Genomic DNA, 22,196 nt, shown 5'->3' with positions numbered 1-22,196 from the left:
ATTTTTCAGGGAGTGTCTTTATAAAGAATAAAGGCAATGCTGAGAATCCCCCATGAGGAGATGGACTAGCCCCAAACCTGTCGGTAATGTCAGATTTCTACTACCTACTGTAAGTGACAGCAACATAGGAGAAAAGTAATTTATGGCTCATTTTACTCTGGGAGAAATATACTTCTTATTTGTTTTAGATTGTACGATTTTCGCGACAGTTCCTCTTAACTCTGGCCCTGTAACAAGCATAGCACAAACATGCCAGCATTCAGTGCGTCACACCTATCTCTAGGGATTAGGAGCACATATGCTTGCTGTCCTCTCCTGGGACAGAATCCCACAAGCGAGCTAATAAAACACATCCAATTCTGCTTTACATTCCAGGACATAGATTCTATGTCTTAATTAGAGCTGCTGTAAGTTTCAGGACGTAGAATCCATGCCCTGCATTAAAAGCTGCCGCCTGTGCGCGCTCCTGCGCGATCCCAATCCTGTGATACAAGTGAATGACTGCTGCTAGCAATAGCAACATTCATCAAGTTAGGCAGAAAAAAAGAAAAAGTAAAAATAAAGAAAACAATTGAAGTGACATGGGCCCAATAAAGTTTTTTTTTTATCCCCAGCTAAAGAAATACTGAAGCAAAAATAAATAAATGATGATATGATTGGCATGTGTAGTACAGCTGAGAACTAAAACATTAGGAGCAGAGACGCGAGTCTGATATTGTTTCCAGTACAGGAAGAGTTAGGAAACTCCAGTTATCTATGCAAAAAAGCCATTGAACTCCATGACAAAGTCGCAGAGAGCTCTGTCTTCTGAAGCTTATTATCTCAAGTGTCAGACACTGTATTTTTTTTTTCTCTGCAGAGGACAGGTCAATAGTTCACTGGCCTGCTCTGTAAAATCATTTAGCATGCTGAGTGGTGTATAAACTGCTAATATTAGAGAATGGTGCAACGTTATTAAAAAAAAAAAAAAAAAAAAAAAACAATATAACAAAATATTTTCTTTGCTACTAATGTTCTAGTAATTATCTGTATTACACAACTAATTCATTATATCATACATTTTTTTTCGCTTCAGGGGCTAAGTTTTAACCCCAGCCTAGCCTATTAACCCATTGTCAATACCCATTAACCCCTGCTATACCAGTTTATACACTTTCAATGACTTCCGCCTGTAGTGATCGGATGCGAATTGTTTGGGGCCCCAATGCTCTACAGGTGTATTGCTCTGCCGTTGCCTAGCGATGCATCTGTCAGCTCTACAGCCCCCGAGCTGAGGCCCTAGCGAACGCATCCAATCGCCACAGAGGTGCAGGTTGGGGATATCGGGGTTATAAAAAATAGTTCAGGGAAATTATTATCCAAAGAAAGCCTAGATTGTACTGAAAAAAACAATATCACTAAGATGGTATAAATAAATAAATAAATAAAAATACTGCTGTATCAAAGCGACACAGCTAAAGTGTGAAAATTGTCATAAATCTTAAAGAGAACCAGAGATGAAGCACCCTCTTGTATTTTACCTTATAAATCAGTGGGAACATGACAGTAAAAACCTAATCTGCTCTTTGTTTCATTGTTCTCTGTTTAATCTGCCTGTTATCACCTCTGATAAGAATACCCGACTGAGCACTCAGTCTGGCTTTGCTACGGAAAGATTATAGCTGAGTCTGCCTTCTCTGGTGTCTTTTCAAGCCCAAGCCTGCCCCCTTGTGGCTCTGCTATAATGACTCAGTTATAATTATTCCCTGCAAAGCCAGACTGAATGCTCAGTCCGGGATTCTTATCACAGCTGATAACAGACACTTTTAGCAGTGAGGATGAAACAGAGAGCAGGGTAAGTGTTTTCTCTAATGTTCCCACTGATATATGTGGTAAAATACACAAGGGTGCTTCGTCTCTGGTTCCCTTTAAAGAGAAACCGTAACCAAGAATTGAACTTCATCCCAATCAGGAGCTGCTGATACCCCCTTTCCCATGAGAAATATTTTCCTTTTCACAAACAGATCATCAGGGGGCGCTGTATGGCTGATACTGTGGTGAAACCCCTCCCACAGGAAACTGTGAGGACCATGAATGTGACATCACACTGTGGGAGCCTTGTTGCATTGTCGTAAATAACAGTGGTTTCCAAATGCCAAAAAAACAAGCAGCATTTCCTTCCACTGACCACCTGCCAGCAGTAAAAATGTCGCCATGTGATAAATGTCAGAATGTAAATCAGCGAGAGGAAAGATTTTACAATGGGCAAACACTGACTAAATCATTTCTACATAATTATTGTTAAGATTATTTTTCACCTCCCCCAGCTGGAGTGTCTATGTCCCTGTATTTAGACAAATATAAACACTTGGTTCTGTTTCTATTTTTAGAACACACTAATTCTGTATCTCCATCTTGTGGCCAAAAAGTAAAACCACATCCAAATACCCTCCTTCCCATACAAAAATGAAATACATTTTCATTATTTTTAAAAACCCTTCAAGGTTAAATGGTTAATCACTTTGGTTAATTACATTATCTTCACTGGAGCTCCTCTTTAAAGAGAATCTGTATTGTTAAAATCGCTCAAATGTAAACATACCAGTGCGTTAGGGGACATCTCCTATTGCCCTCTGTCACAATTTCGCCGCTCCTCACCGCATTAAAAGTGGTTAAAAACAGTTTTAAAAAGTTTGTTTGTAAACAAACAAAATGGCCACCAAAACAGGAAGTAGGTTGATGTACAGTATGTCCACACATAGAAAATACATCCATACATAAGCAGGCTGTATACAGCATTCCTTTTGAATCTCAAGAGATCATTTGTGTGTTTCTTTCCCCCATGCACTGAAGTTTCAGGCTGCTCTTTTCTTCCTGCAAACAGCTTTGCCCTTGTTTGTAATTCCTCAGTATGTGAAAGCCCAGCCAGCTCAGAGGACGATTTATCCAGCTGATTAGAGCAGCTTCTCTCTTCTCTCTTATCTAAATAACATACAGGCAGTGTGCATAGAGGGGCCAGAAAGGGTGAGTTCATAGCAGAACCACAACACTGAAGAACTTGGCAGCCTTCCAGACACAGGCCGACAAGTCTGACAGGGGAAAGATACATTGATTTATTACAGAGACTGTCATAGTAGAAAGTGCTGCAGTAAGCCAGAACACATTAGAATAGCTTTTGGAACATGTAGGATGATAAAAAACAGGATGCAATTTTTGTTACGGAGTCTCTTTAAGAGGTAACAACTGTGGAACACAACTATGTAGCATGCGCACACACCAGCATAAGCTGTGTGTATGCTGACAATGGTTACTGATGGGTAAGGAGCGAGAGCACAGGATACAATTCCCAGCCACACAAAATTCAGATTCCTCACCTCGAGCTAGAAAATGTAAAGGGCAACTGAAGCGAGAGGGATATGGATGCTGCCACAATTATACAATACCAGTTGCCTGGCAGCCCTGCTGATCCTCTGCCTATAATACTTTTATCCATAGCCCCTGAACAAGCATGCTGCAGATCAGGTATTTGACATTATTGGCAGATCTGAAAGATTAGCTTCATGCTTGTTTCTGACATTATTCATACACTACTAAATCCTAATAGACCAGTAGGACAGCCAGGCAACTGGTATTGTATAAAAGGAAATAAATATGGCAGCCTCCATATATTTCTCACTTCAGCTGACCCCGGTTCACGGACATGGTAAAAAAAATTAATATACTAATCCACATACCTGGGGCTTCCTCCAGCCCGTGGCAGGCAGGACGTGCCCTCGACGCCGCTCCGGAGGCTCCCGGTCTTCTCTAATGGCTCACCCGACCTGGCCGGCTTCCAGGTCGGGCTCTTCTGCGCTCCAACGTGCGTCTCACGCGGTCGCGCTGACGTCATCGGACGTCCTCCAGGCTGTACTGCGAAGGTGCAGTAGTTCTGTGCCTGCGCAGTACAGCCTGGAGGACGTCCGATGACGTCAGCGTGACCGCGTGAGACGCACGTTGGAGCGCAAGGAGAAGCCCGACCAGGAAGCCGGTGTGGCCAGGTCGGGTGAGCCAGCCACCGGAGAAGACCGGGAGCCTGCGGAGTGGCGCCGAGGGCACGGGCTGGAGGAAGCCCCAGGTATGTGGATTAGTATTTTTATTTTTTTAAGCATGTCCGTGAACCTTCCAATTAAATAAGTAATAGGGAGCTACTGAGGGGGCGTGGTAAACAAAATGACAAAGTAAATTAACCCTTCGCTTGCTAATTCTCCAATGAAACGATCTCCATTTATAGGGAGGAGGTGATCTGACCGTGGAAGGTGAGTACATTTGAGGCACGCTGCATTGGAGGCACACTGATAGGACACAGAGGCAGGCGATTGCATACAGAACGTACCTCTGTGTCCTAATATGACTTATCAAACCCACCTCGGGTTCTCTGTAAAGCAAATCTGAAGCGAAAAAAAACCCAATTATGATAGAATGAATCATATGTGTAGTATGCATAATACATAGAACATTAGTAGCAAAGAGTCATTTTTATGTTCCGTTCTATAGCTTTTTTGTATAACATTGCATCATACTGCCACAGTTGCAGTTTTAAAACCACACCGTCTTTTTACCTCCTTGGCGGTAATCCCGAGCTGAGCTCGGGCTATGCCGCGCAGGAGGATTGCTCAGGCCCCGCTGGGCCGATTTTCGTAATTTTTTTGTTGTTGCACGCAGCGAGCCCTTTGCTAGCTGCGTGCATGACTCGCTTGCCGCCACTCCCCGCCGATTCGCCACGTTAGTGGGTCCCCCCGCCCCCAAAACTCCTACGCAGCCTGGCCAATCAGTGCCAGGCAGCGCTGAGGGGTGGATCGGGACTCCCTCTTAAGTCACGACGTCATCGCGCCTGTCGCCATGGCGACAGTGGAAGCCCTAATGGAAATCCCGTTCAGAACGGGATTTCCTGACGGGCCTGATCGCCGGAGGCGATCAGAGGGGGTGGGGGGATGCCGCTGCTCAGCGGCTATCATGCAGCTAGCGCTAGGCTAGTTACACAATTAAAAAAAAAAAAAAAAAGTAAAAAAAACTGCTGCGCTGCCCCCTGGCGCTTTTAATTGACCGCCAGGGAGGTTAAGCTATAAAACAAAACAGAAATAATGACCTGTTCAACCTCCCTGCAGTAAACCCTTATCTGAAGCCTTCTCTCACTGTTTCTTGGCTGTTTAAGTGCTTCAGAAAATAGGGCTGTATTTGACCCAGTTGGTGGAAGAGCTCAGAGAAGCTCTTTTGCATAGATAACAACTGAAGTTTTTAACTCTTTCTGTACTGGAAAAAAAACGAGACTTCTTTGCTACTAATTTTCCATTTCTTAGCTGTACGACACATACAATAATACATTATGTCATAGGTTTATTTTCGCTTCAGGGTTGAAGCCATGAATTGGCAGAGATTCTGCTCCGTTTCTCACCTTCTCAGCGAGTCTTCCTCCGTGCTCTCCTCGGGCAGGTCCTGGGGTAAGGCCTCTTGGGGTACATTCGGCGCTCTTGTGACAGTGGCAGGCTGACTGTAGACCCGTTCCCAGTGCCCAGTCTCTGGGTTATACACCACGCCCACCGTTCTGTCTTCCTGCGGCGGCGCGGCTTCCAGGCGCCCGCTGCCGCCACCTGCCAGGCTTCCTAGATCCGTCCTCTCTACCCCAGCAGCTGCGGGCTGCTCCGTGCTGCCAGTGGCCAGACTGAGCGGCAAGGGACTGGGTATGGGGACCGGGGGGATTGGTATGGGCTGCCAGGAGGATGTGGCGGCAGTCTCGGGGAAAGCCGGAGGCGTCCTTTCCCAGCGCAGTGTGTCGTTGTTAAAGGTCAGCAGGTTGTGGCACGCTCGGCAGCGGTTCAAGTGTCCCCTGGGCTGGTTGGCGCTGCTCTCCCCGCTGGGCACCTGGTTTGGCTGCTGGGAAGGCCCAGGCTGCTCAGGCTCTAGATTGTTATTGAGCATCTCGTGAGCCTGTCCCTGGGCGGTCCCCGGCGCTCCTGGTTCCAGGTCATGCAGCCTATCGTACTCCAGGAAGAAGCGGCGCAGGTCACATTGCAGGTCCGTTCGGGCTGTTGTGGGCGGGACCTGCGGCTGAGATCCGGTGGCGTCCTGCTCCGTGCTGGAGAACCCTCTACCCTCAGTGGCTGAAGTATATACAGAGGATGAGGCCTCCCCTTCCTGCTGACGCCACACAGACAAGAGACCCACAGAGGAGGCGCTCGTCCGTGGAGGCGGCATGGGTTCCAGTTCAGACCTGGATCCCATGTTCAGCACCGTGCGTGTCCACTCAGAACTGGCCATATCCGTGGGGGGCTGCGGGTAGCGGGTCGGCTGCCCGGTGAGAGAGCGGCGTGTGGGCCCCAGGCTCAGGTTACGCAGCGTGTTACCGGCTGTGCTGCTGTGTACGCTACTGAAGGCAGAAGGTCGGCTTAGAAGTCCGTGGTCGTGCTGGGCAGAGGACTGGTGCTGCTGGCGCTCCAGAGAATGCTGGGGGTCAGTCTGTACTGGTGAATAGGAAGTGGAGGTGACCCCCGAAGAAGTGGAGGGAGCACCAGGCGCTTCGGGGTGAGGAAAGAGTGGAGAAGACAGCCGTGCGGTGGAGCAGCGGATGCAGAGGCACAGCATGTTGGGGTCTTGGCAGCAGGGGGCGTTGATGCTGGGGGTCCGCTCACGCACACGGGTATTAGCGTACAAGAGCCTTTGATTGTTGTCTGTTGCGGGGACGGGTGGAGGGGGAGGGGGAAGAGGTGGGTGAGGGGGCGTGACAGAGTCTTGGACAGGCGTTTGCTCCCCCGCCTGCGTGCCCGAGGAGCGGGAGGACAGCATGTGCAGGAAGTTGTGCAGCAGTGGGGTGCGGCGTACTGGCTGAGTCTGCAGCAGTGACCTCTGGCGGTAGATGGGAATCTCTGCACAGTCCAGGGAGATCTCTGACTCCTCGTCACTCTGAAAGAGAACAAGGAGAAATTAACACGTGTGTGTGTGTGTGTGTGTGTGTGTGTGTGTGTGTGTGTGTGTGTGTGTGTGTGTGTGTGTGTGTGTGTGTGTGTGTGTGTGTGTGTGTGTGTGTGTGTGTGTGTGTGTGTGTGTGTGTGTGTGTGTGTGTGTGTGTGTGTGTGTGTGTGTGTGTGTGTGTGTGTGTGTGTGTGTGTGTGTGTGTGTGTGTGTGTGTTCCTCCCACCGCTGCTCGTTAGAGAATGGGATGCAAATTGCTCTGGCTTGTATGGAAAGCAATGCAAATTGTATGCAGCTGGGGATTCATGTACAACATGAGTTCTGTTGGGTTACCCCAGGGGGTGTACCTAAAATGCTATAGTCAGTATAACAATTTTTGAGACTAACAAAATGATAAGTATACAAATAAATCTGAATAAGTATCAATAATTGAGTAAAAGCATCATGGAATGATTGAAGTGTGTTTTTTTTACAAGTATGCAAAAAGAAACGCCCCTAGGGGGTACTTACCTTAGCAGGGGGAAGACTCTGGACCCATAAGACCTCAAGAGCAGGAGTGCAAAACAAATACAAAGCGGGCCGAAGTTGAACACTGGGACCAAGTCACAGGCCAAACTCAATGTCTAGTAGTGGGCCACCTGCCTCCCTTATACAGTTCTCTGGTGTCTAGTGGCCCCCACCCTCCCCTATACAGTCCCCTAGTGATTAGTGCTTTCCCCCTGCCTCCTCCACATGGCTTCCAGGTGGATCTAGGGCTTCACCTCCAATACAGCTTCTTTGGAGGTCTACAGTGGGCCAAACATAATGTAGAGTGAAGAAACTACTTGGGGGTCAAATGTAATGGCTCTGAGGGTCAGCTGTGGCCCGCGAGTCGGAGTTTGACATGTATACACAAGAGGCTGCCTCTGTCTAGGCGCACTAGTACCGCCCCCCTCGGCTTTTTGTGGAACAAGCCAGGCAGGACTGGGTCTGTGTTGCACAAGCCTCCTACGCAGTAGCACAGACTCGTTTGGGCCTCGGCTATAGGGGGTACAGCAATGTCCCTGTTATCCAGAACTCAGACAACTGGAAGTCTCAACTAACTGGCATGCCTGATGCATAACAGGGGCTGTTTCGGGCAAGTTTGAACGCATTCCAATACTTACTGAGCCTCCAGCAACGTCTGGCAGACTTTCTGCAGATCCTAGCTGCTTTCTGGAGCCATGCACAGAAGCATGTGTGTCACCTGATCCGATGCAGGTCAGGTGACACTCCAGCTTGCGTGCGCAGAGTACGCTGGAAAGCTGCTGGGAGCCCACTAGGTGCTGCAGGCTGCTAGACGTTTCTGGAGGCTTGGTAAGTATTTGGCGGCGGGTGGGGGTTTGCTCAAGAAATGGCAAGCACATGTTCTTAGCCAATGCAGTGACTATTAAAGGGGTACATGCTATAAAAGTAATGTTACAGAACACTGATGCAGAACACTGGCAATGTGCTCCAACAGTGTCAGGAGTGAAGTCTGCCCCTTGTCATGTCCTGTGTGATGCTCAGCCCATGGCAGCTGCATATGCAGTTGTGTATACAGTCATGTCTGTATGCCCCAGACACAAGATCTCACTTTGGGCCCTTTCCCCTTAAAGGGAAGGTTCAGGGAGGGTGGGTTAATAATAAAAATCAAATTCCACTTACCTGGGGCTTCCTCCAGCCCGTGGCAGGCAGGAGGTGCCCTCGCCGCCGCTCCGCAGGCTCCCGGTGGTCTCCGGTGGCCGACCCGACCTGGCCAGGCCGGCTGCCAGGTCGGGCTCTTCTGCGCTCCAAGGCCCGGAACTTCTGCGTCCCACGCCGGCGCTCTGACGTCATCGGACGTCCTCCGGGCTCTACTGCGCAGGCGCAGAACTACTACGCATGCGCAGTAGAGCCCGGAGGACGTCCGATGACGTCAGAGCGCCGGCGTGGGACGCAGAAGTTCCGGGCCTTGGAGCGCAGAAGAGACCGACCTGGCAGCCGGCCTGGCCAGGTCGGGTCGGCCACCGGAGACCACCGGGAGCCTGCGGAGCGGCGGCGAGGGCACCTCCTGCCTGCCACGGGCTGGAGGAAGCCCCAGGTAAGTGGAATTTGATTTTTATTTCTAACCCACCCTCCCTGAACCTTCCCTTTAAAGGACAACTGAAGTGAGAAATATATGGAGGCTGCCATATTTATCTCCTTTTATACAATACCAGTTGCCTGGCTGTCCTGCTGGTCTATTAGGATGCAGTTGTGTCTGAATAACACCAGAAACGAGCATGAAGCTAATCTTTCAGATGTGACAATGTCAGAACCCCCTGATCTGCTGCATGCTTGTTCAGGGTCTATGGCTAAATGTATTAGGGGAAGAAGATCAGCAGGGCTGCCAGGCAACTGGTATTGCTTGAAGGACCATCATCGAGAAAAATTTTAAAATTTGAAATACATGCAAACACATAAATAAGAAGTGTGTTTCTTACAGACTAAAAGGAGACAAATGACTTTTCTCCTATGCTGCTGTCACTTACAGTAGGTAGTAGAAATCTGACAGAAGCCACAGGTTTTGGGCTGGTCCATCTTTTCATAGGGGATTCTCAGCAAGGCCTTTATTCTTTATAAAGACATTTCTCGAAAAGGATTTATATAAAGATGCCGACCAGCCTCCCTGTTCACTGCACATTTTTTAGCAGCTGGATGGAACAACTCTGCCATTCACTAAGTGCTTTTGAAAATAAAGAAATCCCTGAGAATCCGCCATGAAGAGATGGGCTAGTCCAAAACCTGTCGATAATGTCAGATTTCTACTACCTACTGTAAGTGACAGCAAAATAGGAGAAAAGTAATTTATGGCTCATTTTACTCTGGAAAAAAAACGTCTTATTTGTATGTGTTAACATGTATATTACATGTACAATAAATTTTCGCGACAGAGGTTCTTTAAAAGAAAATAAATATGGCAGCCTCCATATTCCAATTCCTTCAGTTGCCTTTTAAAATCCTGATTTTATCTATTCTTACCACGCCATGTTGTGACATGTCTATCAAGCATTCGGACAGGTTTTACCTTTTTGATGTTTAAAGCCGGTCAAACATTTTTTAAATTGTTTGTTCATGCGATAAATCTGGCTTGCTATAAGATCATATTTCACTCTCACTGACGTAATGTAAACTTTAACGTGGGAGAAGTGCTTTATCCAAACAGGAATAAAACGAAACCAGTCGGTACCTACTGTGCCAAACACCTCCTTGGTAGCTGGCAGTGTTCTGCGTCTGTGCAGTTACCTGCCTTCCCTGGCCGTGCAGACGCAGGACACTCAAAGCCACACAGAAGGCTCCCGGCGTGTGCAGTAGTCCCTGACTAGTTTGAGGTTTTAACCTTTTTTTTGGACAATTTTCATTGTTTGAACATGCTTCACTTTTTTATATGTTTCACTGCTAGATTAGTGGTTAGTTTCTCTCCTATGGGGCACGTCACCGCCGTTGGAGAGTCTATTAGGGATAATTTGTGCACAACTTATGCTGAAGCTAACGCCCCCCTTTACTGTACCTGTTTTGAATGCAAGGTGTGTAACCTGCCCGTTATTTGAGATCTGCATACCTGTGCAGGTAGTCAATTCAGGTGCAGCGTCTGTTTGGAAGCGCTGCCATTTCCTTCTGCTGTACAAAACTTAAGTATACTTCAGGCTAGCTGCCTCCAGGGGTGTCAGCTTGCATTCAAATTTTAGAATTTAGATTAGTGTTAGCACATAATTTGCATCTGATTTGTATTCAAGGTGTGTATTTAGCCCCAAGGGGCTGGGCATATCTCTGGAGCTTTCACTTCACTTGCAGCCTGTGAGCGCTGCCCATTGCTTGCAGTCCCTGACTACCAGGGCTGACTGGGGGACAAGGAAAGTGATGGATGGATAACTACAACTAATTACAAATCCTTGTGGCATCAAAGCCTCAAATTTACTTTAAAGAGGAACTGTCAAGAAAATCTTCAAATTTAAAATGCATACAAATAAGTACATTTCTTCCAGAGTAAAATGAGCCATAAATTACTTTTCTCCTATGTTGCTGTCACTTACAGTAGGTAGTAGAAATCTGATATTACGGCCAGGTTTTGGGCTAGTCCATTTCTTCATGGGGGATTTGCAGCATGGCCTTTATTCTTTATAAAACACTTTCTCTAAAAATGATTAATACAAAGATGCTGGCCAGCCTCTCTGCTTGCTGCACACTATTTTGGCAGTTGGACAGAGCAACTGGCATTCACTAAGTGCTTTTAAAAATAAAGAGAACCCCCCATGAGAACATGGGCAGGTCCAAAACCTGTTGGTAATGTCAGATTTCTACTACTTACTGTAAGTGACAGCAACATAGGAGAAAGGTAATTTATGGCTCATTTTACTCTGGAAGAAATGTACTTATTTGTATGCGTTTTAAATTTTAAGATTTTCGCAGCAGTTCCTCTTTAAGCTACTCACACATGCTGGACTGAACTTGGACATGGCGGACGATAACGACTGATCTTAAGCTATCCCTGAAGCCTGAGCAAGCAACGAGACATTCTTTTACTCCACCCCGCCCATAGTAAAATTTCTCAGCCGTGAGCCGCTGCTTTCCCTCAGCCCCTCCCCCATAGCAACAGACAGCACGGGGCGCTAGCCCGGAGAATAGTGACGCATCTGTAAGCATCAACCATGTGCTGTCACCCTGAGGGGCGGAGTTCCAATCTCTGCTGGGCTACAGAGATGAACTGCCCCCACCCCCTCCATCACCCTCCCGTGTGTACAAAGGCTTTATGCTTTCTTCAGCTCAGGAGATCTCTGGGAAATAAAGTCCAGAGCTTCTAACACTGCTGGGAACTCCCTGTCTGTATGTGTAAATGTAATGGGAAGAGTTCTGTGGACAGTCAGGAGGTGGTTATTACTTACCTGCTGGTTAGAGGGGGATCACTTCTAACACTGCTAGTTACTCCCTGTCTGTATGTGTAAATGTAATGGGAAGAGGTCTGTGGACAGTCAGGAGGTGGTTATTACTTACCTGCTGGTTAGAGGGGATCACTCCTAACACTGCTAGTTACTCCCTGTCTGTATGTGTAAATGTAATGGGAAGAGTTTTGTGGACAGTCAGGAGGTGGTTATTACTTACCTGCTGGTTAGAGGGGGATCACTCCTAACACTGCTAGTTACTCCATGTCTGTATGTGTAAATGTAATGGGAAGAGTTCTGTGGACAGTCAGGAGGTGTTTATTACTTACCTGCTGGTTAGAGGGGATCACTCCTAACACTGCTAGTTACTCCCTGTCTGTATGTGTAAATGTAATGGGAAGAGGTCTGTGGACAGTCAGGAGGTGGTTATTACTTACCTGCTGGTTAGAGGGGATCACTCCTAACACTGCTAGTTACTCCATGTCTGTATGTGTAAATGTAATGGGAAGAGTTCTGTGGACAGTCAGGAGGTGGTTATTACTTACCTGCTGGTTAGAGGGGGATCACTTCTAACACTGCTAGTTACTCCATGTCTGTATGTGTAAATGTAACAGGAAGAGGTCTGTGGACAGTTAGGGGGTGGTTGTGGACTTACCTGCTGGTTAGAGGGGGATCACTCCTAACACTGCTAGTTACTCCATGTCTGTATGTGTAAATGTAATGGGAAGAGGTCTGTGGACAGTCAGGAGGTGGTTATTACTTACCTGCTGGTTAGAGGGGATCACTCCTAACACTGCTAGTTACTCCCTGTCTGTATGTGTAAATGTAATGGGAAGAGTTCTGTGGACAGTCAGGAGGTGGTTATTACTTACCTGCTGGTTAGAGGGGATCACTCCTAACACTGCTAGTTACTCCATGTCTGTATGTGTAAATGTAATGGGAAGAGGTCTGTGGACAGTCAGGAGGTGGTTATTACTTACCTGCTGGTTAGAGGGGATCACTCCTAACACTGCTAGTTACTCCATGTCTGTATGTGTAAATGTAATGGGAAGAGTTCTGTGGACAGTCAGGAGGTGGTTATTACTTACCTGCTGGTTAGAGGGGATCACTCCTAACACTGCTAGTTACTCCATGTCTGTATGTGTAAATGTAACAGGAAGAGGACTGTGGACAGTCAGGGGGTGGTTATTACTTACCTGCTGGTTAGAGGGGATCACTCCTAACACTGCTAGTTACTCCAGGTCTGTATGTGTAAATGTAACAGTAAGTGGTTGTGGACTTACCTGCTGGTTAGAGGGGTTCACAATAGCAGTAAGGAGATAATGCCCAAGGGGATCGAATCGTACCAATCTGTGGAAGGAAAAAGGAAATGTAAGGGAAGGATAGTTCCAGCACTCAGTATGCCATGCCTAGAGATCGCCAGAGACATGCTAATAAATCAGAGCTAATGCAGGTTCTACAGCACACCGGAAATGAGAGGGATATGGAGGCTGCCCTATTTATTTACTGTAAAACAATGCAAATGTCTTGGCTGTCGTGCTGATCCTCTGCCTCTAACACATTTACTCATAGCCCCTGAACAAGCATGCAGATCACATGTTTGACTGAAGTCTGACCATATTGGCTGCATGCAGGGATGCCAGGCAACTGGTATTGTTTAAAAGGAAATACACACACACATAAAAGTCTGATAAAGCATGCTGCTAATTTTACACTCCTAATATTTGGCACTCTATCCCTTCGCTAGTCTGTAGCTCCCTTCGCAGTTCAGAACAATATAACTGCTCCCAGATCGTTGTGGGTTTATGAGCTGAACACTGACACCGCTCCAAACTGCTGGCTTTCATTAACTGCTGCTCTCCATGCCTGGGGACAAATATTAAACTGGAGAACGGCTGAGGGCGAGCTCAGCTGGGCGCTGCTGGCATCCAATCAATTACAAGAAACGCTGTGCAAGGATTTTACTACAATATAGAAAAGTGGACCTGTACAAGGCTACATAAAATGTCAATCACTGCCTCTATCATAGAATGAGAAAAAGAGAGGACACCAAGAGCCCAATAGTGTAGTATGTACTGGTAAGGTATAATTGATAGAGTAGTAATATTAATTTAATACTCACAAACCAGGGTTACCAAGTAGGCAACCACTGTCAAAGCAGGTGGGGAGATTGTCCTGATCCCACTCAGGATTAAGAAGTCGCTCTCTGTAGTTGAAGAAGGAAGGGTACAACCCTCCACCAAGGGTGGACTTGATGTAGATAATAGGATAACAGAGGCGCCAATAGGATAATAAACACTAAAAACTTAAAAACCCATCTTGGTAATAGAGGAGGCAGTGGTGGACCCCCTCCAAGCAGAACACACGACTGTGGATTTTCAAATAAAGTGCAACGCGTTTCACGGGATACAAACCCGCTTCATCAGGCAACAACAGATAGGAGTAAACAGCATCTGCCAGTGTCATCAACACTGAGCGCCTCTAGAGGCGCTCAGTGTTGATACTGGCAGATGCTGTTTACTCCTATCTGTTGTTGCCTGATGAAGCGGGTTTGTATCCCGTGAAACGCGTTGCACTTTATTTGGAGTGTCCAATAAAATTGTTTTGACTGAAAATCCACAGTCGTGTGTTCTGCTTGGAGGGGGTGAGTCCACCACTGCCTCCTCTATTACCAAGATGGGTTTTTAAGTTCTTTTAGTGTTTTTTATCCTGTTGGCGCCTCTGTTATCCTATTATCTGTATCATAGAATACACAGCCCCAAAAGATTTATTTATTTTTGTTTTGAACCTCTTGAGTCTTCCTTTCATTTGCCCGTGGGCTGTGGTCACATGATTATGCCTACAAACAGCTGCCTATTAAGGAGCTCTGAGCAATATGGGGAAGCTGGTTAGATGGTCCTGCCAGCGATGGAGTCAGATGTGGCCTCACCGCAGCTCCCGGCACGATCCCCTGTTGAGCAGCTATGTTTAGGTGTCAGCTGATAAACCAGAGGAGAGGAGGGAGTCTGTTGCAGGCTCGTTGCTATGACTCTTATCACGTGCACCACGTGTGGCGTCACAGCAACGAGCCTGCGACAGGCAGGAAAAGGCATCCCAACAGCGCGGATCACTGAGAGTCACTCAAAGCCACACTGCATATTCTGACACTCCGGTCTGCCAGGAAGAGAATGACACACGGATTACAGCACTCTACACATAGCGGGGGAGGGAGGCACAGATTACTGTACACATAGCGGGGGAGGGAGGCACAGATTACTGTACACATAGCGGGGGAGGGAGGCACAGATTACTGTACACCTTGCGGCAAAAAGGGGAACGGGGGGGCACAGATTACTGTACACCTTGCTGCAAACAGGGGAAAGGGGGGCACAGATTACTGTACACAATGCTGCAAACAGGGGAAAGGGGGGCACAGATTACTGTACACAATGCTGCAAACAGGGGAAAGGGGGGCACAGATTACTGTACACATTGCAGCAAACCCGGGGAAAAGGGGGCACAGATTACTGTACACAATGCGGCAAACAGGGGAAAGGGGGGCACAGATTACTGTACACAATGCGGCAAACAAGGGAAAGGAGGGCACAGATTACTGTACACATTGGGGCAAACAGGGGAAAGGAGGGCACAGATTACTGTACATATTGCAGCAAACAGGGGAAAGGAGGGCACAGATTACTGTACACATTGCGGCAAACAGGGGAAAGGGGGGCACAGATTACTGTACACCTTGCTGCAAACAGGGGAAAGGGGGGCACAGATTACTGTACACCTTGCTGCAAACAGGGGAAAGGAGGGCACAGATTACTGTACAAATTGCGGCAAACAAGGGAAAAAGGGGTACAGATTACTGTACACAATGCGGCAAACAGGGGAAAGGGGGGTACAGATTACTGTACACAATGCGGCAAACAGGGGAAAGGGGGGCACAGATTACTGTACACATTGCAGCAAACAAGGGAAAGGAGGGCACAGATTACTGTACACAATGCTGCAAACAGGGGAAAGGGGGGCACAGAATACTGTACACATGGCGGCAAACAGGGGAAAGGAGGGCACAGATTACTGTACACATTGCGGCAAACAGGGGAAAGGGGGGGCACAGATTACTGTACACATTGCGGCAAACAGGGGAAAGGGGGGCACAGATTACTGTACACACTGCAGCAAACAGGGGAAAGGAGGGCACAGATTACTGTACACAATGCGGCAAACAAGGGAAAGGGGGGTACAGATTACTGTACACAATGCTGCAAACAGGGGAAAGGGGGGCACAGATTACTGTACACAATGCTGCAAACAGGGGAAAGGGGGGCACAGATTACTGTACACATTGCAGCAAACCGGGGAAAAGGGGGCACAGATTACTGTACACAATGCGGCAAACAGGGGAAAGGGGGGCACAGATTACTGTACACAATGCGGCAAACAAGGGAAAGGAGGGCACAGATTACTGTACACATTGCGGCAAACAGGGGAAAGGAGGGCACAGATTACTGTACATATTGCAGCAAACAGGGGAAAGGGGGGCACAGATTACTGTACACATTGCGGCAAACAGGGGAAAGGGGGGCACAGATTACTGTACACATTGCGGCAAACAGGGGAAAGGGGGGCACAGATTACTGTACACAATGCGGCAAACAGGGGAAAGGGGGGCACAGATTACTGTACAAATTGCGGCAAACAAGGGAAAGAGGGGTACAGATTACTGTACACAATGCGGCAAACAGGGGAAAGGGGGGTACAGATTACTGTACACAATGCGGCAAACAGGGGAAAGGGGAGCACAGATTACTGTACACATTGCGGCAAACAGGGGAAAGGGGGGCACAGATTACTGTACACATTGCGGCAAACTGGGGAAAGGGGGGCACAGATTACTGTACACATTGCGGCAAACAGGGGAAAGGGGAGCACAGATTACTGTACACATTGCAGCAAACAAGGGAAAGGGGGGCACAGATTACTGTACACATTGTGGCAAACAGGGGAAAGGGGGGCACAGATTACTGTACACATTGCGGCAAACAGGGGAAAGGGGGGCACAGATTACTGTACACCTTGCTGCAAACAGGGGAAAGGGGGGCACAGATTACTGTACATATTGCAGCAAACAAAAGAAAGGGGGGCACAGATTACTGCACACATTGTGGCAAAGGAAAGGGGAGCACAGATTACTGTACACATTGCGGCAAACAGGGGAAAGGGGGGCACAGATTACTGTACACCTTGCTGCAAACAGGGGAAAGGGGGGCACAGATTACTGTACACATTGCGGCAAACAGGGGAAAGGGGGGCACAGATTACTGTACACATTGCGGCAAACTGGGGAAAGGGGGGCACAGATTACTGTACACATTGCGGCAAACAGGGGAAAGGGGGGCACAGATTACTGTACATATTGCAGCAAACAGGGGAAAGGGGGGCACAGATTACTGTACACATTGCGGCAAACAGGGGAAAGGGGGGCACAGATTACTGTACATATTGCAGCAAACAGGGGAAAGGGGGGCACAGATTACTGTACATATTGCAGCAAACAGGGGAAAGGAGGGCACAGATTACTGTACACATTGCTGCAAACTGTGGAAGGAAGGTGCACTCGGGGAGGTGAGCACCAACGACTGACTCAAGTATAAGCCGAGATCTCCCAATTTTGGGCCACTTGTTTGGAACCAAAAACTCGGCTTATACTCAGATATATACGGTACATTGTTTATCATGTCACACTTCGCCTGGGGAACACTAAAGAGTTCTTGTCATTTCTTTTCTTTTGTTATCACTTTATCTACTTGATACATTCTGAGAGCCTTTATGGCAGGTTGACTTGATTTCGTTAATGTAATGTTTTAGTTTATTTTTATATTGTTCTACCACATATTGTAGTATCGACATAGGTTATGTGTACTCCTTGAGCTTATTCCAGTGCCACTGTATACTGCTGCATCTCCATATCTTTCAATCTTAAAGTGTACCTGTAGGGGGGAGGGGGGGGAAATGCCTCTGGAGGATAATCACCTCAGGAGGGAGAGGCCTCTGGATCTTTTACAAGCTTTTGTTTTGTTTTAATACTCTAATTCCCTATAAACTTAACAAGCCTTGGCCACAGCTCCAGTGCCTTGGCACTTTGAGACAGATGTATCAAGGGCTTATGGGAGCTCAGTTTGGGCAGGAGGAGGTGTTACTAACCACTGATATCAGAGGCAGAGGGGAGGAGAGAGGAGGAGAGGTGAGTGAAGTTTTAACAGGCTGAGGGGGGGGGGGGGGGGAGAAACAGATCAGCTTGCCTGTGTGTAATGATCACAAGCAAGATATGGCTGCTCTCGTATCACAGGAAGACAGGAAGAAAAAAATCATATCCTGTTGAAGCTGTTTGCAGCCAGATTTGCTGTGTAAATGATCTAAACTTTAGATAAGATATATAGACAAGTTACTTGTTATAGCTAGTTTTTCATCTCGGATCCGCTTTAAGTAAGTATCCATATTGGCATACATATTGGGGCATTGCAAATCTTTCAGGTATATATGCCCTTTGCCAGGACATGTTACGCTTTCGGTGCAGGGTGTGTCCGCTCTTACCGCACGCGCTCCATCTCACTGGCCGTCTTCACTACAGCAAAGGGTTCTCGCCGGCTCCAATCCCAGAAGTGGATTTCATTGGCGGTGGCGATAAGCAGCAGCTGGACTGTGGGGTGGAAGGCCAGGGAGGCGATGGCGTTGTTACTGTCAGTGAACCAGCTCTCGCTGCCGCCCTGGTGGTAGTAAGAAGAAAGGAGCGTTAGGAAACTGCATTTCCCCGTCTCTCTATGGTTTTACACACACAACAAGGTAAGAGAGCAGATATAATCAAGGAGATGTTACAGCGCAGCTGAAGTGAGAGGTATATGGAGGCTGCCATATTTATTTCCTTTTTAAACAATACCAGTTGCCTGGCAGCCCTGCTGGTCTATTTGGCTGCAGTAGTGGCTGAATCACACACCTGAAACAAGCATGCAGCTAATCCAGTCTGACTTCAGTCAGAAACATCTGATCTGCTGCATGCTTGTTCAGGGGCGGTGGCTAAATGTATCAGAGGCAGAGAATTAGCAGAACAGCCAGGCAATGTGCATTGTTTTAAAAAAAAAATTAATACGGCACCCTCCATATTCGTCTCACTTCAGGGCTCATATATACAATTCAAATTTTCTCCTAGGTGAGATTTTCACGCCTTGCTATAAAATGCCTTTTAAAAGGGACTCTGAGCTCAAATTAAAAACTAAATTAGTACTCACCTGGGGCTTTCTGCAGCCCAGTGTAGGTTGGGAGGTCCCATGACGGCGTCCTGGCTCTTCTCCCAGGGCCTGGCCAGAAATGGCTGCCCGGCAACACCGGGCCGAGTGTCGGGCTGCTCCTTCTGCCGCATAGGTCACGGGTGACGTCACCAGGCCGGCCGCCTCGCGTCATCACGGAGGCCGGCGTATGTGCACTTTAATCGCGTATGCGCCATACTGTCACGCCGGCCGCCGTGATGACGGGAGGCGGCCGGCCTGGTGACGTCACCCGTGACCTATGCGGAAGAAGGAGCCCGACACTCGGCCCGGTGTCGCCGGGCAGCCATTTCGGAGCGGGGCCTAGGAGAAGAGCCAGGACGCCGTCGTGGGACCTCCCGACCTACACTGGGCTGCAGAAAGCCCCAGGTGAGTACTAATTTCGTTTTTAATTTGAGCTCGGAGTCCCTTTAAACCACCAGCAAGCAAGAAAGTACTCAGAATAATTTTGACAGTACTTTTTCACCAACTTTTGAGTACGTTTCAAAAATTGTAAAATGCTAAAAAAAAAAAAAAAAAAAAGTTATTTTAAAGAGAATATGAAAATTGTCTCCTAGACCTAGGAGATAACTTAGGAGAAAAAGCCAATATAGGTCCATGTGTTTGAAGAAAGAAAAAAAAAAAAAAAAAAAAATGATACTTGCCTAAGAAGAGGGAAGGCTCTGGGTCCAGATGAGCCTTTTCTCTCCTCTCCCGATGCCCTCGTCGCGGCAGCAGCTCCTTCATTTAAATCCCCCGCCGCGGAGAGCTCGGCTCCTGAAGACTTCCAAAATCCCCCTCGACGGGGAATGTAAACAGAGGAGCTGCAGCCCTAACAGCCGGATCCATACTGCGCACACTTCCCACTCTCGAGCACACGCAGCATGGAGCAGCCCCTCTTCTGGAGCACTTGGGCTCCCCGAAGACTTCCGAAGCTTCCCGTTGGCAGAGAAGAGAGCAGTATTTGACTAATTGAGTCAAATACTGCTACGGGGATCCTGCGCTAGAACAGGCCCCCGGGAGAGGAGAGGGGAGGCAGTATTCCCCAAACCTGACCTCAAGTACCACCAACAGTGCATGTTTTGTGGAAATCCACAGAGGTAGATCATCATCTCTGCTGAGACACTAATTACCTCACCTGCGATGGTTTGTGGTTTTCTGCAAAACATGTACTGTTGGTGGGCCTTGAGAACAGGGTTGGGGAACAATGCTTTATAGGAACCAGAGCATCCCCCCTCCCTAGGTAAGTATCTGGCTTTTTAAAAGGAACCTGAAGCAAGTAAAATTATTTAAAATAAACACACAACGTAGCTGCAATTGAATATACCATACTAACCTCACCGTCAGTTCCTCTCAGAAGCTCACCATTTTTTTCTTACAGTGATCCCTTCCAGTTCTGACAATATTTTGTCAGAACCGAAATATACCAGTTGCTGTCAATTATATATCAGCAGCTGACAGTTACAACTGAATGTGCAAGGTAATGGCCATTTTTAAATGGAGGACTGAGAATTCCATTGATCACAGTGGACAAATGGGACGCAGGAGAGGAGAAAGATTGAGGAATTTGATCTATCTGACAGGATGGAAAATCTAGGTGGATCTGCTGCTGGCAGCAGATCGATGGCCCATAGAGTTGCATTGGATCTAATGGTCCAATAATGCATTTAGATCTATTTCCAGTAGATTCCCAACAGATTACATTCTGAAATCTATTGGAAATCTGTTCCTAGTGTGTGGCACACACATTTTTTGTTTTGTTTGCGTTTGTTAAGCAACTGCCAAGACAAATTCCTTGTAAGTGCAAACTAAATAAACGGATTCTGATTCTGTCCGATTCAACTTGACAGGCATCTGACAGAAATCTATCCGATGGTCGAATCTGCTGCAAATCTTTAAGTGTATGACGGCCACCTTAAAGGGACACTTAAGTCAAACAAAAAATGAGTTTTACTCACCTGGGGCTTCCAATAGCCCCCTGCAGCTGTCCGGTGCCCTCGCCGTCTCCCTCCGATCCTCCTGGCCCCGCCGGCAGCCACTTCCTGTTTCGGTGACAGGAGCTGACAGGCTGGGGACGCGAGTGATTCTTCGCATTCCCAGACACATTAGCACCCTCTATGCTGCTATATGGTATATGATATATGCTATAGCAGCATAGATGGTGCTATTGTGGCCAGGAACGCGAAGAATCACTCGCTTCCCCAGCCTGTCAGCTCCTGTCACCGAAACAGGAAGTGGCTGCCAGCGGGGCCAGGAGGATCGGAGGGAGACGGCGAGGGTACCGGACAGCTGCAGGGGGCTATTGGAAGCCCTAGGTGAGTAAAACTCATTTTTTTTGTTTGACTTAAGTGTCCCTTTAATACTTCTGAGTTGATACAAATGCTAAATTGCAATGCAAATTTATGCGGTTTGGAAATAAACTTATCACATTTGATTTCCAAGATGCATAAATTGGCATTTGTATCAGTTCTTATTAACAACCTTCTGATCGTCACCATTTCCTGAGACAGTAAATTATACTAAACTACCTTTTTACAAACCCAGAAATTCACAGTCAATGATAGCTCTCCACCCAGCCTTGTGCGCGGTTACTCCGCCTATTTGGGCGTTCCAGGGTGGGCGAGTGATAGCTAGCTCTAGCGCCACCCTCTACTTAAAGTGAACCTCCAGACTAAAAATCGACTCAGCAGAACTGAAAAGGCTTGGTGTTTCTTTAACAGTTTTCCAGCATCAGAACTTAGTTCTTCTTACCCAAGCCTCATTTTTAGCTGCACAGAAGAAAACTGCCCGGGCATTTTCCCCTGATGCTGTGCAAAGCATGATGGGATTTCTGATGATGTTGTTCTCCTGCTGTTTTGGTGCAATTTTTTTTTTTTTCATTTGAGATTTGAAGCCTAGTGTGTGCAGCTGGGAGGGGTTATCAGGACACAGGACAATTGGAACTGTGTTTCCTGCTCCTTGTCACCTCCTTTCAACCAAAAAGATGGCTGCCCTCATGAAAAAGATGGCAGCCCCCATGAAATCACAAACCGTTGCCTGTTCTTTTAAAACAGGGTGGGTAAGATATTATATTACCTATCTATTT

General features: G+C 47.4%; 1 protein-coding gene across 4 annotated transcripts in view; it reads right to left on the bottom strand.

Annotated features, from left to right (window-relative positions):
- AMBRA1 (autophagy and beclin 1 regulator 1) overlaps positions 1-22,196 on the bottom strand; it is a 197,430-nt gene that overhangs the window by 131,492 nt on the left and 43,742 nt on the right. For all 4 annotated transcript variants that reach the window (XM_068260705.1, XM_068260706.1, XM_068260707.1 and 1 more), the window contains exons 5-7: positions 18,405-18,577; positions 13,106-13,172; positions 5,411-6,915 (exon numbers count right to left, since the gene is read on the bottom strand). In XM_068260705.1, the coding sequence (XP_068116806.1) occupies positions 5,411-6,915; positions 13,106-13,172; positions 18,405-18,577 (1,745 nt within the window). The remainder of the gene's footprint in view (positions 1-5,410; positions 6,916-13,105; positions 13,173-18,404; positions 18,578-22,196) is intronic.

This window comes from Hyperolius riggenbachi, chromosome 11 (genome assembly GCF_040937935.1).
Source record: "Hyperolius riggenbachi isolate aHypRig1 chromosome 11, aHypRig1.pri, whole genome shotgun sequence".
Taxonomy (NCBI): Eukaryota; Metazoa; Chordata; class Amphibia; order Anura; family Hyperoliidae; genus Hyperolius; species Hyperolius riggenbachi.
Note: the sequence above shows the minus strand (reverse complement) of the source record. Positions and strands in the feature narration are given on the sequence as shown.